Here is a 21,223-nt window from a genome sequence, read left to right as displayed (position 1 = left end):
CGCTACACTGAGAGTGTCACCCATTTTTTTATATTTTTTCCTGCATGCAGTTTTATTTGTTTTTCCTATCGAAGTGGATTTTTCTACAGAATGTTGCCAGGAACAACCCTTTTGTTGCTGTGGGTTCTTTTACATGTGCTAAGTGCATGCTGCACACGGGACCTCAGTTTATCGTCTCATCTGAACGACTAGCATCCAGACCACCACTCAAGGTCTAATGGAGGGGGAGAACATATCGGCAACTGAGCCGTGATTCAAACCAACGCGCTCAGATTCTCTCGCTTCCTAGGCAGACGCGTTACCCCTAGGCCATCACTCCACTAGAATAACAGCTAGCACAGAACACATCCCAACAGCCATGAAAACATATATGTTCAGTCAGTCAGTAATCATATTAAAACACAGTGTGTTAACATCTTTGGAACATTTGCATCAGTATTAGTATTTGGAGGATTAATCAATGATACATGTTGTCTGTTGCCTGAACTATTTGTTCATTCTTCTCTCTCTAATATCTGTGTGTGCATGTGTGTGTGCAGGTGTCAGTGCTGTTCCGAACAAACACAAGATTCACTGTTTTTTTAACAACCTGGCCAGCCAGGCATGTAGAGATGGCAGCATCAAGTAACGTGTTGATAAGCTATACCCCTCCATAGTAAATAGGGCCTGGAAAGGCAGGGGTCAATCACCACCAGCATGTAGAACAAAAGGAGCTGCCAGCCATCAGCAATGAAGATCTCTGTACTGTATCTTAATGCTTAAAAAAACAGAAAAACCTTACAACATGCCAAACTGAACAAAATCAGTCCAAAATGAAAATAAACAGGCCTACAAATAGTACAACAAACAGAAAAAGAAAAAAAAAAAAAAAAAAAAAAAGAAAAGTAAAGAAAAAAACATGAATTAACAAATATGATTTAACTAACATTACATCAATGATGAGGTACCTTCTTATGCAGTATACAACTGTTTTTGATTGTTTGTAAAGCAAACTGATTTTTTAAGTCCAAGAACAAATTAAACATGCACAATGTAAACAATTGAAAGTTAAAATTATCCAAACAATATGAACTCACTGAGAGTCTTCTGCAACTCACTAAGACTCTTCTGCATATAAAAAGTATCACTATTTAACTGTGTTATTTCAGCCCTACTTGCCAATACTCCATATGAAGGGGGGTCAGAGGACACAAAGCTGCAAACACACATACACATAGGACACACACACACACACATACACACACACATAGGACACACACACACACACACACACACACACACACACATTAATCTAGCAGACAAGCCCCAACTCTAGAAATATTCATTTGCCAGATTGTATTCAGCGCATTCCACATTCAACTTCTGCATCAAGTATAAGCCAGGATCAAAGAACACTGATGCTGACACTATGTCTCGTCTACCATGAAACTCAGATAAAGACCAAGAGTCTGATGAGATTGCCACAGACCTGCTCCACATTATCTGCAGCAATGCGACTTGTCCAGTTGTTGAGAGCCACAGTCTGTCTGCCAAAGTTATGGATGTTCTGGATGAAGCTGGACAAGGCATAGTTGATGTTACAGTGAGTGACTGGAGAATAGCACAGGCTCAAGATGAAGTTCTTGGAAAATGACCGACTGCAGTTCAGCAGCGAAAGAAGCCATGCAAAATACCTGACACTTCAGCACATCTAGCCACGAGAAAGATTTTTGAGAACTTTCGGCTGAACCATGGAGTTTCATACAGAGAGACCACTGTGGATGGAGACACACACACTAAGCTAGAGCTACCTGACAGCCATATCAAACAGGCTCTCAGAGGGTTGCATGACACTGGCCACCCAGGATGAGGCCGTGCATTTGGACTGGTATGTGAACGCTTTTGGTGGCCAGGTATGACTGGAGATAATGAACAGTGGGTCAAGAAGTCCATGTGGTTTGCACTGGAAAGCTCAAGGCAACACAGCGCCCATGATTAACATCACCACCAATCAGCCACTGGTCCACTATGGATTTCCCAGACATTTGCACATTGACCAAGGAGCTACATTTGAGAGCAAGGTGATCAAGGAACTCAGCAAGTTGGCAGGGTTAGAGAAGTTTAGAACCTCCGTCTACCATCCTATGGGCAATGGCATAACTGAGAAGTTTAACAGGACACTGTTGGGCATGCTAGGAAATTTGGAACCAGAGAAAAGATGCCAATGGTACAAGTACATAGCCCCTCTCACCCATGCCTACAACTGCAAACATGAAGGCACAGGCTATTCACTGTACTTCCTGATGTTTGGGAGAGTGCAGATACTTCCAGTCGATATCGCTTTGGCATTAAGAGGAACAGTGACAACAAGAGTCACACAGTGTACATCAGAGATATCAGAGAACATCTGCAAGACGCCTTCAAGCTAGTTTCAAAAGCTGCAACCAAAGTGCAAAAACAGCAAAAGACAGCAAACAAGGTGCTACTGTACAGCCAGGTGATCGTATACTTGTCAGGATACTGGCATTTGATGGAAAGAACAAGATTTCTGAATTAAACATTTATGTTGTCAACTCACAACCCAATTTAGATATCCCAATGTATGTGGTTGTGAAAGAGACTGAAAAAGATTTTAAGGGGTCGAAAGGCAGAACACTGCAAGCTGGATGATGCAAAAGCTACAGTGACACCCATCAGTCTTCCAAAAGAAACTAAGGAAGCTGCAGGTTCAGAAAATGATGAAAAAACTGAGGACACAACAGTTACACTCTCTGTATGGCATGATGATCAGCAGGAACAGAAAAGGGATGCTCCTCATCAGTCGGGTGATGACTCAAGCACTGATGGAGTGAGGGATGCTGACAGAGAAGGTGACAACCTTCAGCCCAGAGATGGGATATCAGACAATTCCCTTGAAATGAAGACGAGCAGAAAATGATCATGAGGACTTGCCAAGCCAAGACCCTCAGGATGATCTGCATGAGGACCCAATTCATCAGACAGATCCACCAAAAGACCATGCAGAAGATGAACCTCAAGAATCCCAGCTACACTGATCAGAAAGAGAAAGAAAGCCACAACAATGGCAGGCCAGTGGTGAATTTGTCATGTCAGGTCAGAAAACTGCAAATGTTGATGAGAGAACTGTACAGAGCACCAAACTTTATGTTTTGGGTGAACTTGTATCTTCTGGACTACTCACTTCTGATCCTGATATTTTGGTCAGAGCATTTCATTCTGTAATCCACTAACAAGGATGTCATTTCACAAGGAGTATGTAGCAGAGTTGAAAATTAAGTATATAGCAGAACTAAGAAAATAAGTGTGTAGCAGAGTTCAAATAAATATAATCAGTAGTAAAGAGTTAAAGTGGTATTAGTTATTAGTTGCTTATAATCAGTTTGTTTTTATCAGTAGAATGTGAGCAAAAGGGAGTGAATCTTAGTTTTAGGAAATAGTTTTGTCCCTTTTTGTCATGGCCTTTTTGGAGTTGTATAACTCGTGAACTTTGATAGTGTGAGTTCTGTCTCACTGATTTTTTGGTGACCACATCTCCATTCTACACTCTATGTTACACATGTATTTACAAATCTGCCCCTTCCTATCTCTACGGCTGCCTTCACATCTACACCCCATCTTGCTCTCTATGATCGGCTTGAGATCCACTCTGTTTAATGCATACCCAAATTCAAATACTCCACTGTCGGTCACTGCTCTTTCTCTGTCTATGGACCTTGCAGTTGGAATGAACTCCCTCCTTTGCTTCATCAGGTCTCCACACTCAGTTCTTTCAAGTCTGGACTTTAAAACCACCTCTTCCCAACATAGCCTCACTCCCCTATCTCTTCCTGTTTTGTTTTTTAGAGTCACACATGCATGTGACTGATTGGAGTGGAAGCACTTTGATTTGTCTCCGCACAAGATTTAGCGTTATATAAATACTATTATCATTATCATTACTATTATTTAATATCATTATTATCACCTGCCACAGGTACCATGTAACCCTGTGCTACCTGTCACATGCGGGCAGATGGAGCTCGACAGCCCGGGAAGGCAGTCCATCTAAGACAAGGAAAAGTCTGAAGTAAAACCCATGAAGTGCTAAGGAATGCAGGACAGTCTCGACATGCATTGACCCTGGGTCCATGGCCATGTCCCGACTTTCAGTAGCCGCGCCCCCGTGCCTCCGAGGAAGGTTTTTGAGCCAGAGGCTAGGACAAGGACAGTCTGATATAAAACCTACGACCTGAGGACCTCACTGTCACCGTCCCAGCTTGCTAGGCTATGGCAGATGAACCACGGATGTAAAGGGTGGGGCCAGTACTGCGCACACTGCACTCCACCTAAAAATTCCATTGCACAGGCTTGAAGGACACGTCCACGTCCGCGCCACCAACTATTCCAAGCCCTGTAGCGATGGGAAAGGGGCGAAAACGGCAGGTGGAAGATGTCACTGGAAGCCGCAGTTCCAATCCTGCATGCAGGCGGTTCAGGATATTGGTCGCCTGATTGTTGACCCGGAGGTGACAGCATCACTCGGCAGCACCCTGAACGACCAAGCAGCCTTTTCTAGGGACAGCACTGCTTGCTCCACACGGAGAGGGGCCTAGAAAAGGTGGTCCAAACAAATGCTCATCTCCATACCCCCCAGTTGGCTAGCCGCGGTCAACGGGCATCTCCAAACGCGGTCGAACAACAATAGAGAAGAAAAGGCCGGCACCTGCCTCACAATTAGGTGCAAAAGGACTAAAGGTAGCATGCTGGAACATCCGAACCATGCGTGACTCTGCAGACAGCAACCACCCAGAAAGGCGTTCCGCTCTAGTCGCACACGAACTTCAGAGACTGAACATTGACATTGCTGCCGTCAGCGAAGTCCGCTTTGCAGGGAAAGGCAGCCTCCAGGAACACGGCGCTGGGTACACCCTCTACTGGTCAGGCAAGCCAGAGACCGAGAGATGCCTTTATGGCGTAGGCTTTATGGTCAGGAGCACCATTGCCTCCAAGCTTGAAAACCTGCCAACAGGACACTCAGACCGAATTATGTCCATACGCCTCCCACTACGGAACAAACAGCATGCCACTCTGTTCAGCGTGTACGCTCCAACCCTCCAAGTGGACCCCACAGAAAAGGTCAAGTTTTACACTGATCTGCGCAACCTCGTTCAGAACACCCCTGCTGACGACAAGGTCATCATCCTTGGCGACTTCAATGCCAGAGTTGGCCAAGATTCAGAAGCCTGGAAAGGAGTCCTTGGCAAGCATGGCGTTGGTAATTGCAACGACAATGGGCGCCTTCTTCTCGAGTTCTGTGCAGAGCAGCAGTTTACCATCACCAACACCATTTTCCAGCAGAAGGACAGCCTGAAGACAACGTGGATGCATCCTCGGTCCAAACATTGGCACCTCATTGATTACATCCTGATGCGCCAGAGAGACGTACGAGACGTCCTACACACCCGAGTGATGCCCAGCGCGGAGTGTCATACTGACCACCGCCTCGTCCGCAGCAAGCTCAGGCTCCACTTCAAGCCCAAACCAAAGAAAGGAGGAGCTCCTAGGAAGAAATTCCAGGTCAGCAACTTTCAGTCAGCTGAAGTGAAAGCTGAATTCCAGGCGAAGCTTCAGGACAAACTTGAAGACCCCAGTTGCCCCACAGACCCCTCTCCAGAAGCACTATGGGCACAGCTGAAATCAGCCATCCTGCAGTCCTCTGAAGAAGTCCTAGGGTTCTCGTCGAAAAAGAACAAGGACTGGTTTGACGAAAACAACCAGGAGATCCAAGAATTGCTGGCGAAGAAGAGATCAGCCCACCAGGCTCACCTTGCACAACCGTCTTGTCCGGTGAAGAAAGCAACCTTCCGGCTCATATGCAGCAACCTCCAGCGCAAGCTTCGTGAGATTCAAAATGGGTGGTGGACCAACCTGGCAGAGAGGGCTCAGCTTTGTGCAGACACTGGTGACTACCGGGGCTTATACGAAGCCTTGAAGGCGGTGTACGGTCCCTCATACCAGGTCCAGAGTCCTTTGCGCAGCGCAGATGGCCAGGCGCTCTTCACAGACAAGACGTCGATCCTGAACAGGTGGTCGGAACATTTCCAGGCCCTCTTCAGCGCCAACCGCACGGTTCAAGACTCGGCAATTCTCCGCATCCCACAACAGCCAGTGAAATTACAACTGGACGAGCTACCAACCCTAGAAGAGACTGTCAAGGCCATTGAACAGCTGAAATGTGGCAAGGCAGCAGGGGCTGACGGAATTCCACCGGAGGCGTGGAAGAATGGAGGCCCAGCACTACACTCCAAACTCCACAATCTCTTTGTCTGCTGCTGGGAGCAAGGCAAACTACCACAGGACCTCCGTGACGCAGTCATCATCACCCTGTATAAAAACAAGGGAGAAAAGTCGGACTGCTCCAACTACAGGGGGATAACTCTGCTCTCCATCGCAGGCAAGATCCTCGCCAGAGTCCTCCTAAATCGGCTGGTGCCTACTATCGCCGAAGAACATCTCCCAGAGAGTCAGTGTGGCTTTAGAGCCAACAGAGGCACCACTGACATGGTCTTCGTTCTCAGACAGCTACAAGAAAAATGTCGGGAACAGAACAAAGGACTGTATGCGACATTCGTCGATCTCACGAAAGCTTTCGACACCGTGAGCAGAAAAGGTCTGTGGGAGATCATGAAACGTCTAGGATGCCCCCCAAAATTCCTCAGAATGGTCATCCAACTACATGAGGAACAGCGTGGACAGGTCAGACACAGCAACGACCTTTCGGAGCCCTTCCCAATTGGAAATGGAGTGAAACAAGGTTGTGTCCTCGCGCCGACCCTCTTCACGATCTTCTTCAGCATGATGCTCCAACAGGCCACTGAAGATCTTGGCGACGACGACGGTATCTTCATCAGATACCGCACTGATGGCAGCCTATTCAACCTGAGGCGGCTACAGGCCCACACCAAGACACTGGAGCAACTCATCAGAGAGCTTCTGTTTGCCGACGATGCTGCCCTCGTCGCCCATACAGAAGCGGCCCTGCAGCGTATAACGTCCTGCTTCGCAGAGGCTGCGCAGCTCTTCGGCCTAGAAGTCAGTCTGAAAAAGACGGAAGTTCTCCACCAGCCTGCCCCACAGGAAGAATTCCACGCTCCTCACATCAACATCGGTGAGACAGAGCTGAAGTCGGTCCACCAGTTCAGCTACCTAGGCTGCACCATCTCGTCTGACGCCAAGATCGACAAGGAGATCGACAACAGACTTGCAAAGGCAAACAGCGCATTCGGCAGGCTGTACAAGAGAGTGTGGAACAACAAACACCTGAAGAAAGACACAAAGATCAGCGTGTACAGAGCTGTTGTACTGCCCACCCTGTTGTATGGCTCCGAAACCTGGGTCACCTACCGGCACCACATACGACTGCTTGATCGCTTCCACCAGCGCTGCCTTCGCACCATCCTCAGCATCCACTGGAGTGACTACATCACAAATGTCGAGGTCCTGGAGCAGGCAAAGACTATCAGCATCGAGGCAGTGCTGCTAAAGACCCAGCTACGTTGGGCAGGGCACGTGTCCAGGATGGAGGACCACCGCCTGCCCAAGATCGCGCTGTATGGCGAACTGTCCACTGGCCACCGTGACAGAGGAGCACCCAAGAAGAGATACAAAGACTCCTTGAAGAAAGCTCTCGGTGCCTGTCACATTGACCATCGCCAGTGGTCCGCAGTAGCCGCTGATCGAGAGACCTGGCGACGCACCATCCACCAAGCTGTCTCCTCCTTCGAAAACAACCGCAGGGCCAGCCTTGAGGACAAACGCAGAAGGAGGAAGAACCACAACGCTGCAGCCGCGAACCCAGACCAGACTTTCCCTTGCAACCGCTGCGGCCAACTCTGCTTTTCCCGCATTGGCCTTGTCAGCCATGAGCGTGCCTGCATCAGACGTGGACAACGCCCTTCCTAGATCTTCGTCAGCGAAGCCAGGCCATGATGATTTAATATCATTATTATCATTATTGTTCTGAATTGGCCAGTTCTAACTTGGCACTTCAGTGAACCAGTCATTTTGTTTATAACAGCCTTTATCACATTGAGAAGATATGTTCTTTTGTAAATCATCTTGGGTTAGAAAGTTTATTGCTTTTGGAGAATTGTTGTGCTATGCAGTTCATTGTTAGTGTAAGAGTATATTGTATCTTTGAATCAGATTTCTTCATTTTTCACTAAAACAGATCTGAAGCTGAAATCAAACTGTGTACAGTTCAATACTTGATCACAACTACATTTGGTTTTGAAGTAACCTTTGTTGATTTGTGGTAATCGTAAATACTTGCCATCAGAATGTTTTAATTTTTTTATTAATGATATTTTAATAAAGTGAACTTCTAGTATTTACACACTTCTTGACTGAATGAATTTTGAGTCAATCTGTGAATCTAAAATGTAGTAGTATACTTGCAAATGGAACCAGATTATAAATTATGTAATATATATATATATATATATATATATTTTTTTTTTTAGTTGAAATTGTTTTATTTCAGGGTTTTGCTTCAAGCTGAACTTGTTTTAAGTAAAATTTGTCTCCAGTCACACTGTTCCTTGATAAAAAGAATAAACCACTTCAACCCTTTATCATCGATTCCCGTGCCAGGTCTGTTGACATTCATTCCCTTCCACCTAAGACCTCTCTTCTTGTCTTACCATCATGGCACGGCACAAACACACCCCGTTACATATATATATATATATATATATATATATATATATATATAATCTTATCTATAATGAATCACACAATGCAATGTGCAGCTCTCTCGCTGCCTAAATCAATTTGTGCATGGATCCTAAATTTTCTAAGATGCAGACCGCAAGTTGTTAAAGTTAGTGACCTCACCTCCTCCACATGCATTCTCAACATAGGCACCTCACAGGGATGTGTTCTATCCCCATTGTTGTACTCACTATTCACACATGACTGTGCAACTCAAAATGAATGTAACACCATGGTCAAGTTTGCAGACGATACTATTCTAGAAGGGCTGATTACGAACAGTGATGAGTCAAAATATAGGGAAGAAGTACTGGAACTTGTCAGCTGGTGTGATCAAAACAACTTAGAACTCAACGTATCAAAAACCAAAGAATTAATTTTAGATTTCAGGAAGACCAGATCTGACCCCTTACCACTTGTCATTAAAGACAAGCAAGTGGAGATCATCAGTGACTTTAAATTTCTCGGACTGATTATTTCCAACGATTTGAAATGGGAGAAAAAATTGTTAAGAAAGCACAACAGCGCCTGTACTTTCTTCGGCGTCTCAAAGTTTGGAATTAAAAAAGAAATCATGGTTGATTTCTACCGAGCAGTCATTGAAAGTGTGCTAACCTTCGCTATTACTGTTTGGTACGGAAACCTTTCCAAAGCAGAAGTTGCAGCCCTTAACAGAATTGTGAAAACTGCCACCAAGATTATCGGGGCTGATCTACTTTCTCTAGAAGACATATTACAAGCAGCTACTCAAAAAAGCAAAATCAATCAGAAGGACGAATCACATCCAGCTTTTGGGATTTTTGAGATGCTCCCCTCTGGTTGATGGTACAGAAGTATAAGGACGAAAACCAATCGCTTCGCCAATAGCTTTTTCCCCAAAGCAGCCATTGCCCTGTCTCTCAAACAAATCCAGTATGAAAATAGAACTGCACAATCAACAACCAACTACCTGAATATCTAGTCATCAACCCCATCCACATGTGATATGCAGCTTCTGTTCAAACATGTGTGTGCGTGAGAGAGAGAGAGAGAGAGAGAGAGAGAGTTTGTGTGTGTGTGTGTGTGTGCGCGCGCAGTGCATGCATGTGTGAGTATGCATAAGGTTTTATACTGATATGCACTTGTATGTATTCTAATTTCTAATGTATCTGTGTTTGTGTATGATTTTCGATTTATGTTTGTATCTTGTTATGTACTACCCCCCCAATATTCCTTGTGACCCTGGTACACTTGGTAATAAAGACATATTCTATTCTATTCTATTCTGTTCTATTCTAACCTGAAGTGATCCATCTAATGAAGTACTCAGATCCATGCAGGCAGTGTTGTCCATTTCTGGTACATGAGATGCATGATAGAACCTCCATTTCAGAGGTTCTGTTTCTTTCGTTGTGGTCAGCATTTTCAATGTATTGTGCTTCTGACTGGATGAAGGCAGAGGCTGCAACACCCTTGGTGAAAATTTGTTCCTTGATGCCAGATCATCATCTTCCTCATCTGGGTCTAATGTTCAGATCAACCTGAAAACATGAAGGCATCAATGTTGCAACTGTGTACAATTTATGTAAGTTACAACTGAAGCATGTTTCTGAAAGTACATATATGCATACATATGAGGTGTGTGTGTGTGTGTGTGTGTGTGTGTGTGTGTGTGTGTGTGTGTGTGTGTGTGTGTGTGTGTGTTTGTAAAAGTGCCTGTGCATGAGAGAGAGAGACAGAGAGAGAGAGAGAGGAAGAGAATACAAATATGAAGGTTTTACTGATCAGGCCTTTGGCCCATATCAATAGAGGTTCAAATCAAATCAAATCAAATTATGGTACTTAGAGCCTCGCAGACCACTAAGGCCATCTGAAGGCTATCGCCACCTTAATACCTGCTACATGTCAAGGGTAAAAAAAATTACACTAAAAACAAGTCACCACTTTTAGCTTTCCACTCAAAGTTTAAAAACCTTCCATAGTTTAAAACCTTCAAATCCGATTAAAAATGTTCACTTCTTTCAAGAAGTCCATCACTGTCATGGAGGGACATCACAAAGTCTTCAGAGAAACCACTGTGTAATGTCTGTCTAACGTCATGCAGACCCCAACAGTCAAGGAGCACATGTTCATGGTGAGAGGCTCATCACAGGGAATACATCGAGGGGCCTCCTCCCCCTTCAACAAGTAAGAATGAGTAAAAAAAAAAAAAAGTGTGCCCCGCATGCAGTCTGCACAGCACAGACTCCTCCTTTCTATTCTTCACCACCGATGGGAGGGTCTCTTTTAGGTCTGGATGGATTTGGAACAGCTTGTCCGTCTGGGTGTTCCACTCCTCTTGCCAAAGATCCTTAAGTGTTCACCTTCTAATTAATGTCTGTGTATGGTACGAAGTATCTCGATAATTCTTCCTTTACAGCGTTCTTGGCCAGCTGGTCTGCCCTTTCGTTACCACGAATGCCAACATGGCCAGGAACCCAGGCCAACACATCATATCCTTTCTTCGTTACGAGAGTAAAAGCATCATAGAATTCCAGCAGTTTGGGATGAGTTAGATTCCTGCAGGTGATCGCCTCCAGGGCTGACAAGGAGTCGGAAAAGATCATGAAACTCTTTTGTTTCGAAAAGAGAACCATTTTTACTGCCAGAACCAGTGTCGTCAGTTCCACAGTGTACGCTGAGCTGTCAGATCGGATGTGTTCTGTTGAGGGCTAGTCAGGAAAGGCGGGGCAGAATGCAGATGCAGCGACTCCGTCCTCCAACTTGGAACCATCAGTGAAGATTTTTTGAAAAGTGGGGAATTTGTGGCACAGGTCTGAAAAATAAATTCTGTAGGCCAGTGAACTGGTGGAGTCTTTATGGTACAAGGCCAGATCGAATTGGACCTCAGGTGTTTTAAAGGTCCATAGTGGGCTGTCGGGGAACTTGAGAAATCTGAGATGCCGCTGACATCCAGATCGGCATTTTCTATGTGTGGCTGAATGTGGAATCTAAGAGGAGGGATACAGTTTGGGTTGTCTTCAAACTTCTTGTTGAAGTGGTTGTTGAAGACACTATCGTAAGCAGGATTTTGGGGTTCGGAAAACAGTTTCAAGTAGTAATTCAGGGTCAGCTTCAATCTGCGGTTGGAGAGAGGCGGTTCCCCTGCCTCTGCAAACAAGCTATTAATAGAGTTTGAGTTGTTACATTTGCTTTCAACTGGTTCAGACAAGTAAACTGTTTTGGCAACAAAAACGACATGCAAATCACTCAAGTAAGGCACATAAACAAAACTATTGAAAGCATACTTAAAAGTTGATGATTGTCTCATTTGTAATGCTTTATAAATGAACATAGCCAGGTTAATGATGACTATACTGTTTTCGTTTGCAGCAAGAATGGATAATTTAAAGCTTGATGGATTATACAGAATTTTGATGGTATGTATTTGTTTCTAAGTTCTTTATATTTTGGACAAACCAGTATAAAATGGACTTCTGTTTCTTGAATGGAACAACAAAACGGGCAGTTTAAACTATCCAATGAAACACTTTGATAGCAACACAAGTAGTGAGATTTCAAAGGGGAGAGACCAAGTCTAAACCATGTTAATGCATTATGCACCTTTATGTAATGAACATTTCTCACCAAATATGCACTAATAGAAAGCGACGACTTGAATGAACTATAAAAGGAAAACCTGTCTCTAGTAGTTATCTCAAAATGACAGTCTTGCTGATAATATTCCTTCAATCTATTTTTAAAACTTAATAGAAATTGACTACAGTCGCGAACACCCTGGCTCTGCCATACATGACCATACAGTACGAATATGATTCATCAGGGTGAAGAAAAAATTGTATGGTCTGATGAGAATGTTGATGTTTATAAAAATGAGCTTGACAGTGATGAATTCTATAATAGTATTCAGAAAGCATTTCAGTTATTAGACACTAACTTGAACGATAGCCTAAACCAGTTTGTTACTGCCTTGTATGGAGCCGCTGCATGCATGGTTCGAACAGTAGGAAAAGGAAGTAAGATATGTAATGACTGGTTTGATGATGAATGCAAGTGTAAGAAACAAGAAGTTAAAAGGTTACTAAAAAGATTTCAGAGGTGTAAAACACAAACGGACAAGATAGAAAAAAGACAAGCATATGTTACAGCCCGAAAGGAGTATGTCAAATTAAGAAAGTCAAAAGAGCAAGAGTTTGAAAAGAAGAGATTAAAAATATTAAGAGATTCAATTAGTGACTCTAAAACATTCTGGTCAGTGATAAGATCTGTGAACAGAAAAACGTTCGTGTATAATGAGATTTCTTTGCAACAGTGGCATGATCATTTCTTTAGAGTTTTTAACGACTTTGAAAATGAGTCAACACAAGAAGAAGACAATTTAGTGGAGACAGAAGATGAGTATGAGTCATTGTTTAACGACCCCATAACTAAAGAAGAGATCATTTCTAGTATTAGACACTTAAAGTCAGGAAAAAGTGCAGGTCCAGACAAAATTATTGGGGAAATGCTGAAGCATGCAAATTCCCTTATAATTGATTTCCTTGTAGAATTATTCAATCAGATGTTTGAAAATGGTACATTTCCAGTAGAATGGGCAAAATCAATAATTATTCCCATACATAAAAAAGGCGATGTTAACAACCCAGATAACTATCGCGGAGTATCACTCACAAGCGTCCTAAGTAAAGTTTACACCCACATCTTAAATATGAGACTAACTAATTGGGCTGAGAGGGAGGATAAAATAATTGAAGAACAGGCAGGTTTTAGAGCAACTTATAGCACTGTAGACCATATATTTACATTGTATTCAATGGTGCAAAAATATCTGCTTTGTAACACAAAACTCTATGTTGCTTTTGTTGATTTCAGGAAGGCTTTCGATTCTGTAAATCGTAATGCCCTATGGAATGTTCTGCGTAAAAGTGGTGGGAATGGAAAATTATATATGGCGCTTAGAGGTGTTTACAAATCAGTGCTTGCATGTGTGCGTGTAAAAGGTGTATACTCAAATTATTTCAAATGTCCAACTGGTGTTAAACAAGGATGTCTTTTAAGCCCGCAAATGTTTTCCTTTTTCATAAATGAATTAGCTGTGGAACTTTCCAAAAGAGGTCAGCACGGCATTCAGTTAATACCAGGAGCTATTGAATTATTTCTGTTACTTTTTGCTGATGATGTCATTCTTTTGTCAGGGACGGTAAAAGGTTTGCAAAATCAGCTAAATGTCTTAAAAGAAGAAGCAGATCGGTTAGGTTTGACTGTTAATCTAGATAAAACGAATATTATGGTTTTTAGAATGGGTGGACATTTGTCAATGCATGAAAAATGGTTATACGGAAATACTGAAGTTAGAGTTGTTAATTCATATAAGTATTTGGGGATGATTTTTACAACAAAATTAAGCCTGAATAATGCATGGGAAGAATTTTGCAGAAAAGGTAAAAAAGGCGTCATCGAAATTTTGAAAACACTTAGAAAATTGAACTCTATTGATTCCTGTCTGTTTTGGAAAATGTTCGATGTACAAATAGAACCTTTACTGACATATGCAGCTGAAATCTGGGGATTAACGGTTAACTCACACATTGAAAGAATACATACTTATGCAATTAAACGTTTTCTGCATGTTCCAATCCATTCATCCAATACGGTTTTATATGGGGAAACTGGAAGATATCCTTTGTATATAAGAACTTTTGTCAAATGTATTAAGTATTGGTTAAAATTGTTAAAGCTTCCACAAACACGTCTGAGCAAACAAGCCTATGACATGATGCTTTTACAGATGGAATTAGGTAAAGAAAACTGGTGTTATAGAGTGAATAAGGTTCTGACTGAACATGGGTTTGGAATTGTGTGGTTGTCCCAGGGTGTAGGAAACGAACAGCAATTTATTGCAGAATTCAGAGACAGACTCATTTGTTCCTTCAAACAAAACTGGCATTCTGACATGGAAAGTAAAGAAAAATATAGTTGGTTCTTTTCTTTTAAAAGTATATTTCAACCAGAAACATATCTCAGGATCATTACAGACAAATGGCACAGAATAAATTATGCGAGATTTAGGTTAAGAACTCTGGGGTTTAATGCAAACAGGAGATGGTTTGAACCTGGGACTTCTATACAATCACCATGCCCTCTCTGTGGATACCAAGTGGATGATGAAAAACATTTTCTTTTTCAGTGTGAAATTTATACTACTGTGCGAGAAAAATGCATATTCTTTAAAACAGAGATGGCTAAAAGCCATGATGTTGTTACTGTTTTGTCATGTGATAATGAAATCATAATTAGATCTGTCGCTAAATTCATTGCAGAAGCTCAAACAATGAGACAAAGGTACATAAGTCAGAATAGTATTAACAGTATAGAAGAGACTTAATTATAGTTAGTAAAGAAGTTGCTATTTTATTTGGATAAAACAGAAAACATAACATTGCATAATTGAGTGTATTGTTGAGGCAGTATGTATTGGTTTGATGTATTTTTGAAGGGATGGTCGAGTCAGTCTCCATTCATTTTGGTATTTTATTATCATTACATTGTTGTTTTTCTTTAGTTCCGTTTCGTTGAGTTTTTGTCAGGATGTGACTTAAGTGTTTCCAAGTATTACATATTTTCTTGGTTTAAACTGACTGAAGGGTTCAGAAAAAAATATAGTGTTCTGTTGTTTTGAAGCTAAAATATATGGATTTATGTTGTTGCCCCCTTGTCAAAAGACCTTTCTTGGCAATGACAATAAATAATTCCAGTGTCCAGTGTCCAGTGTCCAGTGCCATACATGACCAAAACCATAATGACATAAAAGATAACATAGAGAGGATGCCCACATAATCTTATCTTGATTATGCAAATTTAGTAATGTGTTGTAAAACTTTTAAAGGGAGTCTATTTAAAGGCATTCTCAAAAGACGTAACCAGTGTCTATTTAAAGGCATTCTCAAAAGATGTAACCAGTGTTCAATACATTTAACATAAATGTTAATGAAAAGAGAATAATGGTCAGTTTCTCCATGAACTAATGTGTTGGAGAATGGATTCTAACATTAAGAAACCTTTTATTTATATCATACATAAGATCATACATGCTTTTTGTTGCATTAAAAATTCTGCCTTCTATCTTATTTTTCTTCAAAAACACCACAGTTTTTCCCACACCAGAGAATCAAATGCTTTTTTTTTTTTTTAAATCTATAAATGCAACATTATTTTTTTATGTCTTACTAACTCCTTCTGTATCAATGCTGTTAAGGTGAAGATCTGATCGACTGTACTATATCTTTTTTGAAAACCTGCCAGGGTTTTATGTACTACATTCTTTTCTACTACCCACTGTTAAAGTCTTTTATCTAAAATGTAGCTGTACAGTTTACTACTAAGCAAAGAAATACCTCTGTAGTTATCAAGGACATACTTATCACCTTTCTTGTGCAATGGTTGAATGATGGACTCTCCATGCATCAGGATATAAACCAGAAGAGGAAAGGATATTAAAATATTTGACCAAAAAATGTTATCATTTGCACCAAGGGATTTTTGAAAATTTCACAAATATTCCATCTGGTCCGGGTGCTTTACCCTTTTTCATCGCCAACATCAGCGTTACTACCTCCCTGACTATCAACACCACAATCAGTAACATCACCATCAGTATTTCCCATCCATCCTCACCACCACTATCAACATCACCAACATTACGCCAACCACTACTATCAACAGTACTACCCTCAACATCCCCTTCAGGGAATGAGTTGAATGAATTACTAAAATTGACATACCAATCTTGTGCCTTGATTTCGTTTTGCATGGTATGTTTTGAAACAAAGGATTTTACTGTACCTACAAAACATATTGGATCATTCATATTATCTTGTAGTACGAAAGTGTAAAACATTTTGTTTGTATGTAACCTTTTTCTTTCTAAACAATGCTTTATATCTTTTTCATTTTTCATTGCTGGACAATCTGTCTGTATCATCAAGTTCCTCCCAAGTGTTCTCAACTGCCTCCTCAAAAGAGTTCTATTTTGTATGCATTCTAATGACACATTGAATGTCATGTCTCTCAGCATCAACAACAGTGGAGTGGGCTGGGCCATATCTCTAGGTACATCTTGATGGAGAGCAGGGGAGAGTTGACCTTGCTCTGCCTTCCTATGTGCCCTGAATTTCAAAGCACATGACCGGACCTAACATTGTCTGTCAGCCGTGTCTGTTCACGATCACATCCACATGAATTGTCAACAAACTGGCTTCAACTGCGCTTGCTGTGATCTCAAGCCTAACACTTGTCACTGGCAGTTTTCACTTGCTGCTCTTTACAAGAGGTGGGTACAGGTGGGGGTGGGGGCAAGAGTCAAAGTGTGCTTGTGACAGGGTGGCAGCATGGGACTGTTGGTTGACAGGGGAATCCCCACTGTGTTGGCTGCTGCTGTCACGGCCGCTAGTCTCCTGTGGTTCACTGTTATCACCGGCAGCAATACAAAACATGTTGGCGGGGGAGATGGGGGTGGCGCTGCCTCGTGCATCGCTTGTACAGCTGGCTGGTGACCAGGCAGCAACCACGTAGCTCCTTGGAACATTCAAGTCAAGGTTTCCGGAATACTGCTGCGGTTCTGTGTTCATGTTCCTTGCTGTGTTGTTGACATCTGTCCCACCATGTGCATCCAGTTGTCTGACAGTGTGTGTAGCATGGTGCTGAATGGGTCCCGTCATTATCAGCCGGTCACCTTTGAAACGTGCATGCAGGCCTCGGTCAGTGATCTTTGATGATCTGTTGTTGTCTGGTAGTCAGGTCAGAAGCCACCTTCACACCCTCACTCTTTAGTGCCTCCCTGCCTTTGGTCAGTACTTCCATTTTGTCTGAACACCAAGAGAATCCGGCAATCATGGGGCGGGGCCTGGTTGCGTTGTCATCATTGCCAGGATGTTGTGGGCCGATACGAAGAGCACAGATGATGTCAATGACCGGTCTTTTCCAGGCATTGTGATATGTAATGTGTCCACTGCTTTCTGGGCACAGGTGTACATTTCACCAATCATTTCTGGAATTCTTAAGAATTTTTGATTGTCCCTTCAAGAGAAGAATTCAAGTTTATCAAATTTCTCTTCAATGTTTTTCTCCAGCTCCTCCAGTCTCTCTTCCACTGTAGACACAGCACTGCTGGCTTCCTGACACACTTCACACACATCTCTGACATCTTCCTCCAACTGTGTAGTTCTGGCACACAGATCAGTAATGTCCTGCCCCAGATCACCCAAGCTGACCTGCACAGTACCCAGCTGTTGTTTGAGGGAATCAAAGGTTGCCTGTATGAGCTGCTGTTGCTGTTCAAACATGGAGCACAACAAGGTTTTCAAATTGCCGTCAACATTGGGAAAACTATCCACACTTTCTACAGAAGCATGCTGTTCAGTGTCATCACCATGTTTACCATGCCCCAGGTTCAACTTAACATCCCCAGCACACAACAGCAAGGCTAAAAATGATGACAGCCAACAACACACATCTTGCATGCACTGACCTGGTTTTCCTTTGCAATATATATAATGAAACAGGTGTAATGTGTAATGTACGAATAAACAACAAAGTACTACAAACATAGATCTATGCACAAATAAACTGATAAACTAATAGCAGAGACAGACAGATCGAGAAAGTGAGATTGGGTATGAATGCATAAAACTGTACTGGAAAGCTGTGTGTGACTATACATATATCTACTCTGTGTTTGTGTGTGTGTGTGTGTGTGTGTACTGCCAAAAATGTATGTGTGTGTGTGTGTGTATGTGTGTGTGTGTGTGTGTGTGTGTGTGTGTGTGTGTGAGTGTGTGTGTGTGTATGTGTGCACTGCCATAAATGTGTGTGTGTGTGTGTGTGTGTGTGTGAGTATGCGTGCACAACCATAAATATGTGAATGAAAGTGGCTGTATCGTGTGTGTGTGTGTGTGTGTGTGTGTGTGTGTGTGTGTGTGTTATACAACCACACATGACCAAATCTTCGTTAAATTTGACATTCATGTCAAAATGCAATTTTGGAATACAGGAAAAAAGTTTAAAAAAAGATAAAAGAACTCAAACCATGTCAGAAGAAGAGAAGATGAACTTTAAAAACACAAATATACTAAGCTTTCTAGTACTTGACATAACACATTCCTGAATTTTGAACTAACTATATTGGAAATGACTAGTTTTGAAACAAACTTCTGAAAATATCTCTAAAATATTTTAATATATAAATAACTCAGAATGCATAAAGCTATTTTAAAAATAGGTTCAATGCTTTACAGTGTTATGGAAAACATAACTGCCCATGTTAAATTTTAAAAAAAAATGGTGAGGTGAGGTGATAAAAACAGACCACAAGTGAATGCAAAATTACATGAAAAGCAATGTGATTCTTTTATAAATTTCAGAGACACAACAAGGGGATTTCTGACAGAATGGTTAGTTGGCCTTTGCCACTTTGTTTTGTCGGCCAAGTTCAGTCTGTCTTGCTGTACTTGTGCCCTTGCCTTCTTTCTTCTTTTTCTCTCTATTGACTTCTTTCTCCACCACATTTGTCTTTTTTTGTGTTTTGTTTCACTTTATTTATATCTTAGCTTAGTTTTGTTAAAACTCATGTATGATCATGTTTAAACTTCTAGCTGTGATGACATCCGTCACATATTAAGGATGTACATGTATCAGGACAGGACTTTATATAAGATTTTCTTGTTGTCCTGTTCAACTATACATCTTCCAAATAAAATACTGTTTAAACCAAGGGGATTAGTACAGGCAAAAGAGTATCAGTATGAAGGGGAAGAAAAAAAAACACACAATGAAACAACACCCCCCCCCCACCCCCTGACTCAGTCCACACCTTCCATACACACCCCTCTCTCTTTGCTCGTGCAGTAAAAGGATAGCTGCATCTTATCATGCCAGAAAAACTTTATTGATACATTTTTATTTCCATTATTTTTGGTGATGCAAGATAGCCAGGGCAGGTAAATTATTATGAAAAATATCCTGTGTAAAAATTGTGTATATCTGAATCATAGTGTACAAGTACTTAACAAACACCAAAAATGTGTGTGTGTGTGTGTGTGTGTGTGTGTGTGTGTGTGTGTGTGTGTGTGGGCGCGCGCGCGCGCGTTGGAGTTCATCAAATGTAAAGCAAAATAATTATGGTCAAAGTAACACTTCCTTTGTCATTTTTTGTTTTCTTTCCGATTTTCTTTTCTGCTGTACAACCACCGATCGAATCGGGTTGTACTGGGAAATAAAAGATGAAAACGCCTGGCTGACTGATCAATAAACCTTAAGCCTAAATACACTCGTTCAGACGACATGAATACTGGACGTGTTTGAACTCGCGACACCACCTGCGCCTGTGTTACGACTTTTATCTATGACTGACACCACGTACGACAGCTAGACAGTATTATGGCAGCGTCGCGTGAAACACGAGTGAAAGGAATATAGCTTTGATAATACAGTGTAACGGGAGTAGCAAACTGTAACATTGTTCACTGGTTTGCTTTCTTAAAACTTACCGCCATGTTGTTGACAGGGGCGACACTCTTTTCCGTGTGAAAACATTTTTTTCTTCATGCAAGGAGGGGAAACAATGCATATGGTAGTGTTTGAAAGAAGAATGAAACATTTGCCTAAATGACAAAAATAATTCTCTTGCGCGTGGACTTATTTGTTTTCGATGTTTCGGTATCTGTAATGAATGATTCTTTGCTTGTTAAGTGTGACTGCCGTCTGTGCAGCTTGCAGGAAAAACAACAACAAAAACAAAACACACGCAAAACCCCAACAATATGAAAGACATTAGAGAGACAAGAGAGACCAAAATGAAATTGAAGGAAAGAAGAAAAGAAAGACGAATTAATGGTGCAGACCGACAGAAGAAAGAAAGGAAACATCAGTGACAGGGCCTTCACAACTAGTGTGTGCTACCCACTAAACCCAACAAAGGAATCTTAAAAAAAGATCTTGAATAACTGCCCGCCTTCAACCAGTTGAAGATTTTGGCATAATAATTAGGCGGGTTCCGGTTTGCTGCTCTATAGGGAATGCAGTCAGTATTAGCCTATCGGGGGGGGGGGGGGGGGGGGGGGGGGCACAGGGAACTGGAGATAGGAGTGGGTAAGGTCAGATGATGGATTTGAGGCCCACCATTGAGACTGATGTTACTGCCTCAGGTGGCAGCTTGTCGAACTCCTTGGTGGTACATGGGAAGAAAGAGAATTTCCTGTAGTTTCGGTAACAGGACTCTGTGGCATAACGGTATTCCCCGGAGCCTCGAGTGTTATGTCCTAGTTGTGTTTTTGGCGCATGGTTGGTGTCGATGACCATGTCTCCGCGGTGGTATTTGAGAGTGGTGGCCTGGCGTGTTCTCTTTCGCCGGTCTTCCAGTGTAGGCCATCCTAGCTGTCCAAGCATGTATCCCACGCTGGATGTTTGGCGGTAGCGGTTTACCACCAAGTGGGCGGCC

At 42.2% G+C, this 21,223-nt stretch overlaps 1 protein-coding gene across 6 annotated transcripts in view; it reads right to left on the bottom strand.

Moving 5' to 3' along the window:
- LOC143282022 (uncharacterized) overlaps positions 1-20,300 on the bottom strand; it is a 231,484-nt gene extending 211,184 nt beyond the window's left edge. For all 6 annotated transcript variants that reach the window (XM_076587446.1, XM_076587445.1, XM_076587443.1 and 3 more), the window contains exons 1-2: positions 20,274-20,300; positions 10,031-10,271 (exon numbers count right to left, since the gene is read on the bottom strand). In XM_076587446.1, the coding sequence (XP_076443561.1) occupies positions 10,031-10,153 (123 nt within the window). In that variant the 5' untranslated portion in view covers positions 10,154-10,271; positions 20,274-20,300. The remainder of the gene's footprint in view (positions 1-10,030; positions 10,272-20,273) is intronic.
- Between the last annotated feature and the right edge of the window lie 923 nt (positions 20,301-21,223).

This window comes from Babylonia areolata, chromosome 5 (genome assembly GCF_041734735.1).
Source record: "Babylonia areolata isolate BAREFJ2019XMU chromosome 5, ASM4173473v1, whole genome shotgun sequence".
In the NCBI taxonomy this organism is placed as follows: Eukaryota; Metazoa; Mollusca; class Gastropoda; order Neogastropoda; family Buccinidae; genus Babylonia; species Babylonia areolata.
The sequence above is the reverse complement of the archived record's forward strand: the minus strand, read 5'-3'. Positions and strand labels throughout refer to the sequence as shown.